General features: G+C 36.0%; 1 protein-coding gene across 1 annotated transcript in view; it reads right to left on the bottom strand.

Annotated features, from left to right (window-relative positions):
• Positions 1 to 594: 594 nt before the first annotated feature.
• The window catches only part of LOC150098250 (semaphorin-2A-like), a 667,728-nt gene continuing 650,586 nt past the window's right edge, over positions 595 to 17,736 (bottom strand). Inside the window, exon 16 of the mRNA XM_090406288.1 lies at positions 595 to 4,520. Coding sequence (XP_090262414.1) covers positions 4,464 to 4,520 — 57 coding nt within the window. The 3' untranslated portion in view covers positions 595 to 4,463. The remainder of the gene's footprint in view (positions 4,521 to 17,736) is intronic.

Here is a 17,736-nt window from a genome sequence, read left to right as displayed (position 1 = left end):
GAGGGAGGCACGGTTCTTCAACATGTGTACGATACTAAGTTTCTGAGAAATGTGGTGGCAGGAAGTGAAATGTAAATAACATCCTGTATTAGTAGGTTTGCGGTAAACTGAGAGGTTGATACCACCATTCGGAAGCTTCTTAATTAAAGTGTCCAGAAATGATAAATGGTTATCTTTTTCACGTTCTAGAGTGAATTTGATTGTGTGGTGTAGAGAGTTGATTTTGTTAAGAAAGTCGAACAGGTCATTTTTTGTAGTTTTGTGTGAAGTAAAAAAGAAATGTTTAACACATTTCTTTTTTACTTCATATATAAAATTTGATTAATAGATTTGAAAAATCCTTGGCAATGTTCACCCATTTTACACGCATTATTTATCCCGATTATCGCGGATTCGATTATTGCGGTATTTTTCGTGGCAACAATAACCGCGATAATCGAGGTATTCCTGTAATTAATAATTAAGCAGTGAGTAATATTGCAAACTTTTTTAAACATAAAAACAGTTCTAATTTTATTATATATATATATATATTTTTTTTTTTTTTAAATCAGCAATCATAAATTTTATATAAAGCAATCTCATTCTAATATATTAAAAAGACAGTTTATTAGACTTTGGTACAAAACAATAGTAATTTAAATACTCATCAAAAATTTAAAAATGACATATTGGTGGTATAAATAGATTTTAGAACTGAATTTTTATAGACTGCAGAAATCAGATGTAATCACACATCATGAAGATATACATACTAGGTGTTTATTGACTGTTTTTCTGGTAAGCTGAACATTTGACAGTGATTAAGAAATAATCATATTTTTATTAAGATGTCACATTGTGCTTTTATTACAATTTTCCTTATGTAAATCTTGTAGTAGCATTTCTACAATCACAATTTTAAATTACGTGCAGATGTTAAAGATTATGTTTAAATTTAGGAAATCAGCAACAGAAATACTATGAAATGATGAGAAAAATCTATATTAATGTTACCTCAGTTCAAGTAATTGTTTCAAGTATGTGAAAGCTGGATGATATCAATACTAAGTAGCATTCCACTTCCTGAAAGAAAGCCAATAATCATGAGGCTTTCAGTTATTACATGATGACAGAGCAGCCAGAAACTAACATCACTGAATGTGTCATATAGAAGTTTTCAGACAGTTCTCACAAACAATTTCTGCAGTTTCATACCAAAAATGTGAAACCTGGAGCAGAAAACAAGTAATGGAAGGCCATTGAATGATTTAGCATCTATCATACTTGCTAGATCTTTCTTCTGAAAACTTCTTTCCTTAAAAAAAACTCATATCGTAGGTCAACAATTTATTATATAAATGGAATTTTTATAAATATAAATGGAACCAGTAAAGAATAACTGTGATGGACATTATTCGACTCACTGAAGAAAGAAAAAAAAATTATTTTTGAAATCCTCTTTGTCTTTGAGGGAAAAAAAATATGAGGCAGGGAAGTATTTTGAAAAAGATGCTGTTATTGCAATCAGATTGTATATTGCCACATAATAATTTGAAGACTTTTTTTTTTTTTTTTGATAAGCAATAATATCTACTAGATAGACAGACCAAGTAGGGTAGGTTGGAACCCTCAGAATTTAAGTATGACACTTTCAAAATTTTACTAAGGAAAATTACTTCTGGGATTATGCAGTGTAATGGATACAGATGTTAACAACCATACATGCATGTCCCATCAACGAGACAAAGGTGCTCTAGGTTCACAGTCAAGATCATCCATTTATGAACTGCACACTGATATAAGTGTATAATTCCACCTTGAGTAACCAACTAAAATCATATAAATCTGTACAGCTCTGTCAGCATGTGTGTGTATTAGTTCTTGAAGTAAGATTGAATTAAGTGGATTGGTGGTGTTTTGTTTCTTCCAAAAGGCCTTACATAATCCTACCACTTATTAGACTCATTATAATTGAAGTTGGTGATTACAGAACACCTTACGGAAGCCCCATGTTTTCCATATCTTTGTTTCTAATAAATATATTAGCAGGAATTTCATAGTTGCCTTCCAATGAAGGCTTCAAGTGAAGATTGCTGTTTGTACCAGTGGCGGCCTGGCCCATGAAGTTTTAAGTGGGGGTGTTGTCTATACAAAATAATTTTTAAAAAATTATTTTGTATAGGCAGCACCCCCACTTAAAACTTCACGGGCCGCCACTGGTTTGTACATTCTTTGATTAACATGTTGAAGAGTTTATTTTAAAGTATTCTATTTTTATTAAATTGCGAGTGACTGTTAATGAGATTATACTACAAAGTCATCACAATTTTTATTCCTTAAAATCAATTCTGCATGTCAAAGAACAGAATGTTTTCCAAAGCACTAAGACTGGAATTTCCATCTTACATAAAATGTTTAATAAGATAAAGAATGCTTTTAAAAGTTCTTATATATTCTGTATGTGGAATGTATATTCTGTATTTAAAAGTTCTTATATATATTCTGTATATGAATTGATTTTTTCCTTCTTTCTTCCATTTGAAGCAAAACCATCCTACTTTTCTCACTTTAAGTTCTTTGTGCATGCACATTCTTCACTGTGATTGGAATTAATTAATCAGTTCTAGTAATTAGTTATAGAGTTATAAATGTTTCTCAGAATTTTTATGGAATTAATGTCAACTAATAATTTATTCACCTGGATTAGGGAAAAAAGTGATTAGAAGTATTTCCATAGTTTAGTTATAATTAGTTTCTGAAATCTTGCTAATAAAGCATATATAAAATAAATGAACATCAAAAATTCATTTCTAGGAAAACCTGATTCTAAGTTAGCAAAACTGTAGATGGGATAACAAATTAATTATTATTATTTTTTTTAAATAGCACTTCTAATGGCATTAAAATTTGCAAGTATGAGTATAAAAGAGAATGAATTTTTTTACATGACAATCTTTGTTATTAATTTTTCAGAAAAACTTTCATTGAAGTATGCTATGAAGAAGGTATTTACAATATTGCAAATGAACCTGAAACACTGAGAAGGCAGAAAAATGCTTCTCTTGTTATATGCTTGTTAGCTTTATGGTGAGTGAGAGAACAACAATATTTAGCATATAATTACCTACTTTTTTTTTTAATGAGAGTAAACTACCTACATTTCCCACCCCCCAATGACAGCAAAATATAGTCATTTCAGTACAAGAATTTTCACAAAACATATGTTACAAACATATCGAAGAACAGATCAGCTAATTTAATATAAAGATAGTTTATTGCCAGTGCTACTCTGGTAGGGCCATGGCAGGTGAAAGTGGACATAAGATCTTCACCCAGATGGCACATTATTTTAAACACACACTGCTGAACATTCATATAATACAGCCTAATTTATATATATATACAAATATTAGGAAAGTTATGGCAGATTTATTTTATTTATTTATTTATTTTTATTAGCTGAATGTATCTCATACAATGCCAATATCTTAAAAAAAAAAATTGGTGAGAATGTCTTCACCAACTCTGGATATACTACAAAGTAAATTGGTTAGGACTGAAATGTTTCACTATTTGTAGATATAAATAAAGCAACCAAGTATATGTTATTAATTACAGATTATCAAACTACAGAAACATGAAAGCTCATGTACAGCAAAATGAAGTCTGTCATTTTTACCACATCAAAACTTACCACATGGAATTATACTTTATAGACAGTTACAACATGAAAAATGTTAAAAATAACAGTTCATCAGAAATTAGGTGTCCTCTGTTTTCATGGCAATGAGACAGTCTTGGTCAAATTAAGCCTTTATTATCTTGGACAGAATAAGTACATCCTGAGTTGTAAAGATAAAACTTCAAAGTAAACTTTGCAATCAGAAGGTACCTGCTGAACATTGCTTTATCAAACTCCAGTGATGCTGAAATGTGGTATGGAGTATGACGAGGTATTTGTTTATAGTTACAGCCTTTATAATTTTTTTGCAACCTATACAACTCTGTACATTTTAGTTTTATACACCATATCATTTTCCACTGAACTGAACTTTTTTTAATGCCATGACAAATGAAAGTATATGGCAGTCAAATGGGTAACACCACACATTGTTTTCCACAGTTTTTTAAATTAGCTGCCTTATGATGTTCTCGCAACACACTGCATTAACTGAAAACGTTTTTTTGTGAAGTTTGTTGGGATATTTGCAAAGAAAATGGGTATATGTATGTTGGTTCACATCACAAGGAATGTCTTTACAGAAATGGTTGAGTAATATGTGCTGTTTGTTAAATCTATACTCTAGTGCATCATAATTTTTGTTCTCCACATCTTATTTATACACAAGTTTTTTGTGGTCCTAATTCTTATGTACAGAGGCATTATGATCCACATGAAGAAACACTGCAGTTGTCTTCTCCCTTCCCCCCATGCAGTGCTGAGCACACTAATGGCCTAAATTTTATTATATTCACAAGTCTCAGACCAGTGGACTACTTTGATATGTCACATCATTTGGATGAGTACCCTGGCATTTCTGAAAGAAAATAACTAGTTAGTTTGCTATGCATAAAGATAAATGCAAAATAAAAAAAAATGTAACAACAGTTTAAAAAAAAAAAGCTTGAAATACTGTTTGAAAATCAATTTGCTTTGTTTTTATATAATCACAAAAATTCAGCTGAGCAGATAGAATATTGATTTCAGACTTGTATTTTAAAACTGTAGAGCAGTAGCTCACAAGTTCTCTTCATCTAACATCAATATACATCTTTCTTCTAAAACCAGTTTTCCATGAATAAAAAAGACCCCTGTCAAGGCAGCAGATTTTCCATCCAGCAAAAAACAAAAAACAAAACCATTTTATTATTATTATTATTATTCAGGCTTCCATGGAGTCAAAAGACTCATCGTGGGAGGTCCTTCCTAAGAAACACAAAGTCTATCATACCACTCCTTGAACTCATTGACCATTCTCACTATAACCACTCCATAAGGCAATGCATTCCATAGTTCAACCACCCTCCATGCAAAAAAAAAACTGCTCCTCACCCTCTTGCTCATGGTTTCCTTTCGTAACTTCCAGGGATGGCGTCTTGTCATCACTCCTTCCCGCTGTTCAACCAAGTGAAAGAACTCCCCGGTGTCAACCCTGTAACCACCTCTCAACAGTTTAAAAGTCTCAATCACATCACATCTCCTTCTTCTATCCACCAAACTCTGCAGTCCACATTCCCTCAACCATTCCTCATAACTATCATTGTACAGTCCTGAAACCATCTTTGTTATCTGCCTTTGTACCTTTTCCACAGTTAATTTATCCCCTTCAAATCCTGGGGACCAAATCTGAGAACAATAGTCCAAGTGTGGTCTGATCAGAGTCTTATAAAACGGAATGATAACTGTTTTATCTCTGCAGGTCAGTGTCCTTCTCATTATTGCAGCAATCCTCTGTGTTACCTTCACTACCTTTGCAATATGTCCCCTAAATTTCAGGTTTCTATCAATCATCAACCCCAGATCTCTTGTCTGCCCTACTTCCTCCAGTATAACTCCTCCCATAGAGTATACAGTGTCCCATCGATGTTTCCCAAACCTCAAGATCTTACATTTTGCTGCATTAAACCGACACCCCCATTCATTTGCCCATCTATCTAGCTTATTCAAATCCTCTTGCAGGGCTGCTGCATCTGCACTATTACTAATAATCCTTCCCAGCTTCGTATCATCTGCAAACAACTGAATATCTCCTCGCAATCCACTGCACTGACAATGTCATTGATATAAGGGTTAAACAATATAGGTCCCAGTACTGAGCCCTGTGGGACTCCACTTGTAACCTTCTGCTTCCTTGAAACTGCCCCACCATTTAAAATTGAATGTGATATGTATTTATGTATTATGAAGTTACAAATGAAATGAAGCTCAGAACTTTGCAGGCTCTTTGTTTTGGAAAATTAGAAAACAATAACACTAATTTGCCTTCTAATTAGGTTTCATGTGTGTGTGCTTTTATTCTGGCATGTAGCATGCTTGCATGAGAATAAAAACATACTACACCTTTTTTTTTTTTTTTTTTTTTTGCAAATCTAACTGTTCTTGAAGAATTAATGATTTGCCTTAGTTCATTTTTTGTGCTGTAGATATAAATAAAGCAACCAAGTAATTATCTAGAGGGGAACCATGCACATTCACATTTTGAATGTAAATTTAACATATTCTTCTCTGCAAATTTTCATGTTTTATGAAAATGCTTTTTTTTAAATAGACTAGCAGGGAAAAACTGATTTAGGAAGACAAATGAAAGTAGAAAATAAACCTTGACATATAACTTCTATGAATATGAGCAAAAGAAACACAAACTAAGTGGTTTAGGTAAGTTCTCCATAGAGCTAAAAAATTTGCATGCAAACACAGCCCACTTTGCAGTGAAATGCAGAAGTACTATAAAATATTATAAAATTTGGTGGGGAAAAAAGGATCACCTCATCTTTTGATATATTTAGATTTTCTGGCTTTAAACATTGTTTTCTAATTTAAAGGAGAGACCATACAAAATTTCGTGGCAGTGAAACTGTGCAAATTTGTATAGTGTACAAATAAACATTGACATCTATAAATCACTGGGGGAAGTTTTTGGTATTGAGACCATATTATGATATAAATAAAGAATTTAATAAAAAAAATAAGCAATTAAAACCTGTCAAGTTTCGTAAGTTGTAAGACTAACATCATCAGGAGTACTGGTACAAAACAGTTTTACACAACAAAAGACTATAAACAATTAATTACACATATTAGATGTTGTGATAACTTCACAACCATTATATACAAATGAGAAATCAGAATAAAAACGGCAAATGCATTATTGTATGCATGATAAAAGAAAAGTCTTATTTACAGAGAAGATATAAACAGTGTGCGTGTTTTTTGCAATGGATTTATATCTCATCTCATTTTCCTTTTCCCTCTTTTACATTGCAGTGTCAAGGGTTTATTAATCATCGGACCTCAAGCAGTTCACAGGATAAGGTGGATGTCCTATGTCCGTAGTGTTGAGTTCTCAAGGCTGGTTTGCCTGCTTTGTGGGATGAAAAACCCTAGGATAAACTGGAGAAAAAACCCTACTGTCCATGCCCAAGGCTGACTAACTTGGCTATGGTTGAAGAAGATACTTCAGCTCCTCATGTCACTGACAGGAATTGAACCTAGGACACTCCTTCCCCAAGGCATATGGTTGCGAAGCGCACAACCACTATGCTAACCGTGCAGACTTGGATTTATATATATTTATATATATATATATATATATATGTTAAAGATACCAAGCAATTATAAACCTGGTTTTAATCCATTTCCCAAGTAAGCAAACAGACAAGTAAGTCAAGTTTGCACCTGCAAGTAGTGCAAGTCTGGGTGATCCGCACATAGTAGTACAAGTCTTAGGCAATTCGTGGTAAGAGTGGAATAAGCTCTGATCACTATTCTTGGTATTTACCCTTAATGCAAGGCACATCTCCTTCAGGAGATGTATGGTGCCATGCATTAAAGGCAGGGGGGCCACTACCCAGACTGGTTTCGACCTTTATTGAGGTCTCATCAGTGGGAGCCAGGCTTAGAAATACCAAGGTTTAAGTAATACAGAGCTTATAAATATTTTACCAAAGCAAGTTACCATAAGGTAACTTGCTTTGGTAAAATACTTTGGTAAAATGCTTTGACCTTATTAAATAAAAATCTCAGGATGAGAGACAGATGTAGAAAGTGATCAAAGCTAATTCCATCTTTACCATGAGTTGCCTAAGACTTGCACTACTACGTGCGGGTCACCTAGACTTGCACTACTACGTGCGGGTCACCCAGACTTGCACTACTTGCAGGCGCAAACTTGACTTACTTGTCTGTTTGCTTACTTGGGAAATGGATTAAAACCAGGTTTATAATAGCTTGGTATCTTTAATGTATATTATACCCAAGTTAAAAAACTTTCTACATCTATCTCTCATCCTGAGATTTTTATTTAATAAGGTCAAAGCACCTTATGGTAACTTGCTTTGGTAAAATACTTATAAGCTCTGTATTACTTAAACCTTGGTATTTCTAAGCCTAGCTCCCACTGACGAGACCTCAATAAAGGTCGAAACCAGTCTGGGTAGTGGCCCCCTGCCTTTAATACATGGCATCATACACCTCCTGAAGGAGATGTGCCCCGCATTAAGGGTAAATACAAAGAATAGTGATCAGAGCTTATTCCACCTTTACCATGAATTGCCTAAGACTTGCACTACTATGTGCGGGTCACCCAGACTTGCACTACTTGCAGGCGCAAACTTGACTTACTTGTCTGTTTGTTTACTTGGGAAATCGATTAAAACCAGGTTTATTATAGCTTGGTATCTTTAACGTATATTATACCCAAGGTAAAAAACTTTCTACATATATATATATATATATATATATATATATCATCATCATCATCAATTTCTGATATGTACCCTCAAGGGGTGTATAGAATATGATAGTACTACATGAAAAACTTACACCATTACTAACTTTCTATACACAATTTTCCTCTAAATCAATCTGTTACCTGTCAAGACTCCAACATTGTCTGATCTTATATATTTCTATCTTCTAAGGCACTTTTTACTGTATCAATCCACCTATATCTTGGTCTTCCTCTGGGTCTTTTTCCTGCCAACCTAGCAGAGAACACTTGTTTTGCTAATCTTTCCTCTCCCATTCTGTTTAAGTGACCATACCACCTGAGATTAGCTATGCTAACACATTCCTGCATGCTAAACAATATTAAGTTCTTTCATAATATCCTCATTTTTAATATGATGTCATCAGTTCACCCTTCTAATCTTTCTCACAACTCTCATATCTGTGGTCTCTAGTCTTTGGTCAAGTGTTTTATTTCTAACCCAGCTCTCAGATCCATAAGTTAAAACTGGTTTGAACACTGTCTTGTATACAGCTAATTTAGTGTTTTGACTAATTTCTCTCTTATTCCATATAAATTTATTTAGTTGACTTCCTACCATACCAGCTTTGTTGATTCCGTTGTCTATTTCTATATTTAATTTACCATCGTCACTAAAAATCGTGCCTAAGTAGCTGAAATGTTTTACTTGTTCTATAGGTTCTCCATTCACAATGCAGTTGATATTTTCAATGCTTCTGCTTATTTTCATTGTCTTTGTTTTGTTATTGCTGACCTTCATACTAAATCTATTACAACAGTTATTCAATTTAGTCAGGGAATCTTGCAGCCTTGTAGCAGATTTATTTAGAAGTATAACATGATCTGCATAGAGTAAAGAGCTCAGATTAACAGCTCCAATTTTGATATTACGTTTAATACCACTTTCCTTCATAATGTGATCCATATAGATAATAAATAACAGAGGGGATAATGTACATCCTTGTCTGACACCAGATTTAACATTAAACCATCTTCCTGTACTTCCTTCAGTTCTAACTGCTGACTAACAACATAAATAAAGACTAAGTATTGCTCGATATAATGCTCCATTGACACCATACAACCAGTGGCGTAGCTAGAGCGTTTGCTTCCTGGGGTGGTCCCATAGTTTGCTGCCTCTCTCAATACACACAAAAATACTACAAAAAGTCAAAACGATGTAGGGAAAGAAATTAAAACACTATGTTTATTTTAGTTGTAAGTATAGTTGTTGAAAACTAATTATTAATCAAGTAATAAAATTATTAAGTTAACATAATTAGAATAATTGTCGAAAAATAAAATTTCTCACATGAAATTGCTGCCTGGGGCAGACAGCCCCCCCCCCCTCTCTGGTGTTCTTCAAGATGTAGATAGATAGACTTTTCAGTTTGGCAGTAATATGGTTTCCCACAGTCGCATATGATTCTGCAGATATATGGAAACTGAAGATGGTGACGATTTTTTTGGGGGGTGGCTTAGAATTGACTGGAGTTTAGGTAGAGTGGAGAAACATGTTTTGATATTGAACTACTTCAAAATTCTTGCCAGTTTAGGGGAGAGAGAACTGGTGTAAGGTAAGGAGATGTAAGCTCTGGGGTTGGTGGAAGCCTCAACAGTGTTTTGATGACGGTGGTATAGTAGTTTATTAATACTTTTGGAAGAGTTAACCATTATTTGTGAAGGTTCTTTTAAGATATTTCAGTTCATTTTTGAGCTCTTCTTCGTCTGATAATATGGACCTGGCACGATGAGCGAGAGTGGATACAGTGCCTAATTTTTGTGCTGCATAGTGGTGAGAGGATGCATGGAGGTATCTATCCGTGTGTGTGTGTGTGGGGGGGGGGATTCTAATGATTGAGATTTTTAAAGACTCAGACAACCTGGTAAGTTTGATGTCTAGAAAGGGCAGAGAACCATTTACTTCAAGTTCTGTGGTAAACATGATATCTGGATGAAAGTTGTTCAAATGATTTAGAAAAATGTGAAAATTGTTTATGCAACGCTTCTAAATCAGGAAAATATTGTCTATATAACGGAGGCAAATTTTAGGTTTCAGTGTAGCAGAAGAAATGGCTCTTTCTTCAAAAAAAATGTTAGCTAGTTCGTTGACGGTGGACTAACCCACGTCCAATCCGTTATTTTGTTTGTAAATCTTGTCTTCAAAACTTGAAGTAGCCTGAATTAATACAATGTGAAAGTAAAGAGAACATCTTGGGAGGGGGGAGGAACATTAGTAAAAAGTGCTACTACGTCGAAGCTTGCCATGATATCTGAATTCTTGAGTTTGAGGTTTTTTTATCTTGGAAACAAAGTTAGCTGAATTTTTGATGTAAGAAGAAGATTTCCCTGCAAAGACTTTCAAGGAAGTAGCAAGATATTTTGATAAGTTATATGTAGGAGAGTCAATTCTTTCAACTATGGGCCTTAAAGAAATATTTTGTATCTTAGGAAGGCCATACAATCGGGGAATGAGCAGATGAAGAGAACGTAGAGATAGACGGATATTTCTTGGTAGTTCCGTGGTCGTTTTAAGAAGATTGTTGGTCCGATTATGTACCTCTCTCTCTAGTTGAGTGTACATATCTGAGTCTAATAAATCCAAGATTTTATTGCGGTATTTTGTTTTATCTTGCTCATCGTGCTAGGTCTGTATTGTCAGATGAAGAAGAGAGCTCAAAAATGTACTGAAACATCTTAAAAGGACCTTCACAAATAATGGTTACTCTTCCAAAAGTATTAATAAACTACTATACCACCGTCATCAAAACACTGTTGAGGCTTCTACCAACCCCAGAGCTTACATCTCTTTAACTTACATCAGCTCTCTCTGCCCTAAACTGGCAAGAATTTTGAAGAAGTTCAATATCAAAACGTGTTTCTCCACTCTACCTAAACTCTGGTCAATTCTAAGCCACCCCAAAGAAAATCATCACCATCTTCAGTTTCCAGATGTCTACAGAATCATATGCGACTGTGAGAAACCATATTATGGTCAAACTGAGAAGTCTATCTATCTATGTCTTGAAAAACACCAGAGAGACATCTCATACAATAGAACCAGAGCCAGTGCCCCACTCCAGCCACATCTTGTTCTCAGTTAACTCCAATGATGAAGGCCGCCAACATCAAATAGACTGGAATTCAACATCCAACATTCATAAATGTTACGATGAATTAGAAGGTTGTATCCTGGAATCAAAAGAAATAATCCTTGACTCTTCCCACATGAACAGTAATCTCAGTTACAGTCTATCAGACTCACATAGCTCTGCTATTCGGTACTGGCGAACTCGTAAAGTTATACACTCGCATGTACATAACAAGAACTGCAGCTCGGACTCCAATTTAAACATAACTACAGTTTTTAATGCTCTGTTGTTGTCATGGCATTTTTTTTACGTGTTTTATTTGCTTTTTATGTTATCACATCTGTCGAAGTCAGCATTCCGACGAAGCTAGTTGCGTGGTTATGTTAAATTTACTTGTTTCTCTATTATCTCTGAATTCAGTCATTAAATAATATTTAAAATGTCTAGAAACCAAGTCAATTTGCTTACTCCTCTGGATTAAATCCTCAAAGATATCCTAGAACCTAAACATTAATTGTTTCAATAGAATAGAAACATATTTACCAAAAAAAAAAAAAAATCGTTCCACTCCAGAATAATTGTCTAAAGATCAAAAAGGATCCATTCTTTGGATATTTATTTCAAACTTTGATTTATCCTATACAGACTTTTAATCTTAGTGCACAAGTTTCCAAATGAGAATCTGCCATTCTCTTAATGGCATCAATTTGCTAGGGTCTGCAACATCTTGTGTGGAAGTGATTTATATATATATATATATATATATATATATATATACATGTATATAAATCTCAAGAAGTGAATTCAGTTCTGAAATTTAACCGACTAAAATGCAATTCAATACACTGCACAGAGATTCAGATCGTCTACTCTGCTATAGCAAAAACCTTTAACCACGCTACCGGCCAAGAGGTCTATAGACGTCAAGGTTATCATGGATGCAAAGTGCATATTAAAATTGTAATACCATTGATATTACATTGAAATATATGATGGATACAAAGCATATGAGGATGCATATTTGATCCATAATAGCCGGTAAGGTGGTTAAACCAACTCTTTCAGCCATGACATTCTACTGTAAAGTCTCATCCAAAGTTTAACAAGTACAATCTTATTCTGAAGGAATTTCTTGGGATATTTTAATCCCTGGTTTACCCTAAATGGACTTTTAATCCTAGTGTATAAGTTTCCAAATGGGAATCTGCAGTTCTCGAGTGACACACACACACACACACACACACACACACACACACACACACACACACACACACACACACACACACACTGGTATCCAAAAACTAAGCATGAACTGCATTTTTACCTGTATATGAAAAAAATTTTATGATTACAGCAAAACGTGAACAAATTTATTGCCAGTACTGTAGTCTTCCCCCCCCCCCCTTTATCTACAGTTAACCCTGGTCCAAAAATAATATTAAATGGAAAATTCCGAAAATAAACAATTTATAATTACATCGGCAAAGTGGATATTAAATCCAACATTATTTCAAAGCCGAATGCTTGTAGAAACTACGAAAATTTTGTAAGTTGACCTGAGAGCTTACAAGAATACAATCCTTGGCATCTCCGAGTTGTCTTAGCTACTTAAGTCAAGTGGTGCAAGCTAAGGCAACTCGGAGATGCTGAGGATTGTATTCTCATAAGTTCTCAGGTCAACTTATGAAACTTTCATAGTTTCTACAAACATTCAGCTTTGAAATAATGATGGATCTAATATCCATTTTGCTCATGTAATTTTACATCACCCAACTGAAGCCGTATGGCACTTTCTTTTAGTAATAGACAATTCAAGTTTTAAATTGCGTGCTGTTCTGAGTAGTTCTTGGTCATCAGATCAACTGCTGCTATATCGCAGTGCTTGTGTTAAGTAACCCTTATTTTACTTAATAATGTCCCCAAAGCACAAGGGTAGTGATGCTTGCAATTGATATGCCAAAGAGAAGCCGTAAGGTGTTTCCATTTAAGTGAAAAAGGCAAAAGTTCTCAACTTTATAAATTAATAAATAAATAATAATAAAAAACATATGCTGAGGTTGCTAAGATTCCTTTCACATTCAGATAACTTTTATTACAGTATGTTGTTATAATTGTTCTATTTTATTATTAGTTATTGTTGTTAATCATACTGTGCCTAATTTATAAATTAAACTTTATCATAGGTATGTATGTATAAAGAAAAAACCTAGTATATATATATATATATAGGGTTCAGTACTATCTGCAGGGTGTCTTGGAATGTATCCCCTGCAGATAAGGGGGGGGAAGGACTACTATATACTAATAAATTATATTACACAAAAAATGTGTTATAAATTTCGTATAAATTAAATTGCAATACGTTTTTGGCAGAAGTTAACAAATTTCCTAAGGATGTAGTTAAGGAATTAATGTACAATGCTTATAGAAAACTATGCGGAGAGATATTTCAGTATGGAATATATCCACCCTTAATATCAATGTAGTTCTCACAACATCCATGCTTAGCACCAGTGATTCAGACATTCTTGAGGGAAATTGGTCCACTCCTCCTTCAGAGCAAGGATAAGGCCTTGTTTATTTTCTGGAGGGGAAATTTGAGCAGTAATGAGTCTCCCTATTGCATCCCAAATGTGTTCTGTTTGGGATACAACTGATATCTGGGGAGCGTGCTGGCCACTCAATTCGATTAATATCCTCAGTTTCCATAAGTATCTCCACTGCTTGTGTACAATATGGTCTGTACTGTAATCCATAAAAATGAATTCTTTGCCTATATCAGAGATGGAATGAGAGAGAGGTATGGGAATGCTAGAAGACGAGCGGATGGAAAGAGTAGTAGGAGAGACAGAATGAGAGAGGGATATGGAAGTGCTAGAAGTGGAGAAAATGGAAACAGTAGGAGAGAGGGAATGAGAGAGATGTATGGGAGTGCTAGAAGAGGAGAGAATGGAAACAGTAGAAGAGAGAGAGGTATGGGAATGAAAGAAGAGGAGAGAATGGAAACAATAGGAGCGATGGAATGGTAAGAGGTATAATGTATGGTGACTCAATGATCCGTGGTGTTCAGGATAGGATGCGTGAGGAGTGTTTGCCAGGAGGAACAATAGAAAGGGTGGCTATGGCAATTAAGAGAAGTGAAAGGGTGGATGAGATGATTGTGATGGTAGGAACGAATGACTTGAGTGGTAATGTAAGTCGGGCAGCGAGAGATATGAGATTTTTGCTTGAGACTGTACGGAAGAAGACAGAGAGAGGAAAAATAGTGTGCGTGTTGCCTAGGTATGATAGTGATGAGCTGAGCAGAAGAGCGGTGATATTGAATGGCATAATAGCGAGAATGTGTGACAAGAGAGGACTGGTATATGTGGATGCTTGGAGTGCGTTTGAGGAAAGAGAGGAGTTGTTTGCGAGAGACCGTTTACATTTGAATGAGGAAGGACATAGGCATCTGGAGAGATTGCTGTTCTGAACGAGTCAGTGTGTCCCAGGGAGGATGATAGCAGGGGTGGCCTCTTGTGGGAATGGATACTTGGGAGAAGGGAGACAATGTCAGGTAAGACTGAGCCCAGTGGAGTCTAGAAGGGATAATGCTGGGTATAGAAACAATGGCATTTATATGCTGTATACTAATGCCAGGAGTATCCGGAATAAGGGAGAGGAATTGGTGGCGCAGATAGCATCAGCCTGGCCAAAAATTATTGCGATCACTGAGACGTGGTTGACAGAAGGGGATATAAAAACAGGAATAGAGTCGCCGGGTATAGCATTTTTCGCCAGGATAGGAGGGGAAAGCGTGGTGGTGGGGTGCTGCTTATGATAAGTGATGACCTATGTCCTCTAAGAGTGAAGAATTTGGAAGGTAGTGAGACAAATGATTTTGAGAGTGTATGGTGTGAGGTAGAGGTAGGCAAGACAGGATATTTAGTGGGGTGTTGCTACAGACCCAGGAGCACAGAGGATGGGGACCAGGAGATGTTTAGACAGCTAAGTTTGGCAAGTGCAAGAAGAATGATTGTTATGGGAGATTTTAACTTCAGTAGTATAAATTGGAGAGAGGAAGATGCATGTAACAATAGGGGAATGGAATTTCTAGAATTCTTGAGGGACAAATGTCTTAGACAACATGTAACAGAGGGAACAAGAGGTTCAAAAATTTTGGATTTGGTTATAGCATCAGAAGGGTTGATAATAACTGAGTTGACGTCTCTCCCACCAGTTGGAGAGAGTGACCATATGGTTTTGACTTGGAAAATGAATAGACATGCAGGAGTATCAAAGAGACGGGAACTTATGTGGAATTATAAGGCAGGTGATTATAATAGTCTTAGATGTCAACTTCGGGAAGTTTCATGGAGGGAGGAATTGGAAGGCCGGGATATCACCAGTGCGTGGGAAATTGTGAAAGAATATTTGTCATCAGCAATGGTAAGTTGTATACCACGAGTGAAGAAGAGGGCGCAATTTGGAGTAAAGTGGATGACAAACAATATTAAACAGGAATTGCATGCGAAAAAGAGGCTATGGAAGAGATATAAGGAGACAGGTGAAGAGATGCATGAGGAATATAAGACACAGGCCAGAAGAGTGACTCGTGTGGTAAGGAAAGCGAAACTGGAATATGAGAGGAGATTGGCCCTAAGATCCAAAGAAAATCCTAGGGAAATTTTTAGATATGTGGCCAGTAGGAGGAGAAATGACTGTGGAAGAATGATATTGTGGGATAAAAATGGGAATAGAGTGACTGATGCAGAGGACATAGTGGAATTGTTCAATGAACACTTTATTGGAGTATTTCATCCTAGAGGAGTCAGTTTTAATGCTAGAGGGATAGGACTGGTACGAGGTCTGGAGGTACAGGAGGAGAGTGTGTTTCAGATACTGAGTACTCTGGATGTCAGTAAAGCTGTGGGACTGGATGGTATTTCGCCACGAGTTTTGAGAGAATGTGCTAGGGAATTGACAATACCTTTAACGTGGCTTTTCAATGAAAGTCTGGCTTTGGCAAAGGTGCCCAGGGAATGGAAGGAAGGTAAGATAGTGCCATTGCATAAGGGTGGTAACAGACTGGAAGTGTCTAATTATAGGCCAGTCTGTGTGTCATCAGTTGTTGTTAAGATCTTGGAGAAAGTAGTGAGGGACCGTGTACAGCATTGGGCAGATGAGGGTAATGTTATCAGTGAGAATCAACATGGATTTGTGAAAGGACGCTCTTGTTTTAGCAATATGCTAGCCTTTTATAATAAAGTTACAAGAGCATTAGATGAGGAAAAGGCATATACTGCAATTTTCTTAGACTTGGCGAAGGCATTTGACAGGGTGCCACATGATAAGCTGATATTTAAGTTGCAGCACATGGGTCTGGATGTCAGATTGGTCAACTGGATTCAGGATTGGCTGTCTGATAGGTATCAGAGAGTTGTGTATGGTGGAGCAGTTTCCAGGAGGCAGAGGGTTACAAGTGGGGTCCCACAGGGCTCAGTATTAGGACCTATATTGTTTAACCTTTATATCAATGACATAGCCAGTGGATTGCAGGGGGATATTCAGTTGTTTGCGGATGATGCGAAGCTTGGAAGGATTATTAGTAATAGTGCAGATGTGGTAGCCCTGCAAGAGGATTTAAATAAGCTAGATAGATGGGCAAATGAATGGGGGTGTCGGTTTAATGCAGCAAAATGTAAGGTCTTGAGGTTTCGGAAACATCGATGGGATGCTGCATACTCTATGGGAGGAGTTATACTGGAGGAAGTAGGGGAGACAAGAGATCTGGGGTTGATGATTGATAGAAACCTGAAGTTTAGGGGACATATTGCAAAGGTGGTGAAGGTAACACAGAGGATTGCTGCTATTATGAGAAGGACACTGACCTGCAGAGATAAGAGGGTTATCATTCCGTTGTATAAGTCTCTGATCAGACCACACTTGGACTATTGTTCTCAGATTTGGTCCCCAGGATTTGAAGGGGATAAATTAACTGTGGAAAGGATACAAAGACGGATGACAAAGATGGTTTCAGGACTGTACAAGGATAGTTATGAGGATCGGCTGAGAGAATGTGGACTGCAGAGTTTGGTGGATAGAAGAAGGAGAGGTGATATGATTGAGACTTTTAAACTGTTGAGAGGTGGTTACAGGGTTGACACTGGGGAGTTCTTTCGCTTGGTTGATCAGCGGGAAGGAGTGATGACAAG

Source organism: Typopeltis vanoorti, chromosome 16, assembly GCF_054136105.1.
Source record: "Typopeltis vanoorti isolate ZY-2024b chromosome 16, IOZ_Tvanoo_1.0, whole genome shotgun sequence".
Taxonomy (NCBI): Eukaryota; Metazoa; Arthropoda; class Arachnida; order Uropygi; family Thelyphonidae; genus Typopeltis; species Typopeltis vanoorti.
The sequence above is the reverse complement of the archived record's forward strand: the minus strand, read 5'-3'. Positions and strand labels throughout refer to the sequence as shown.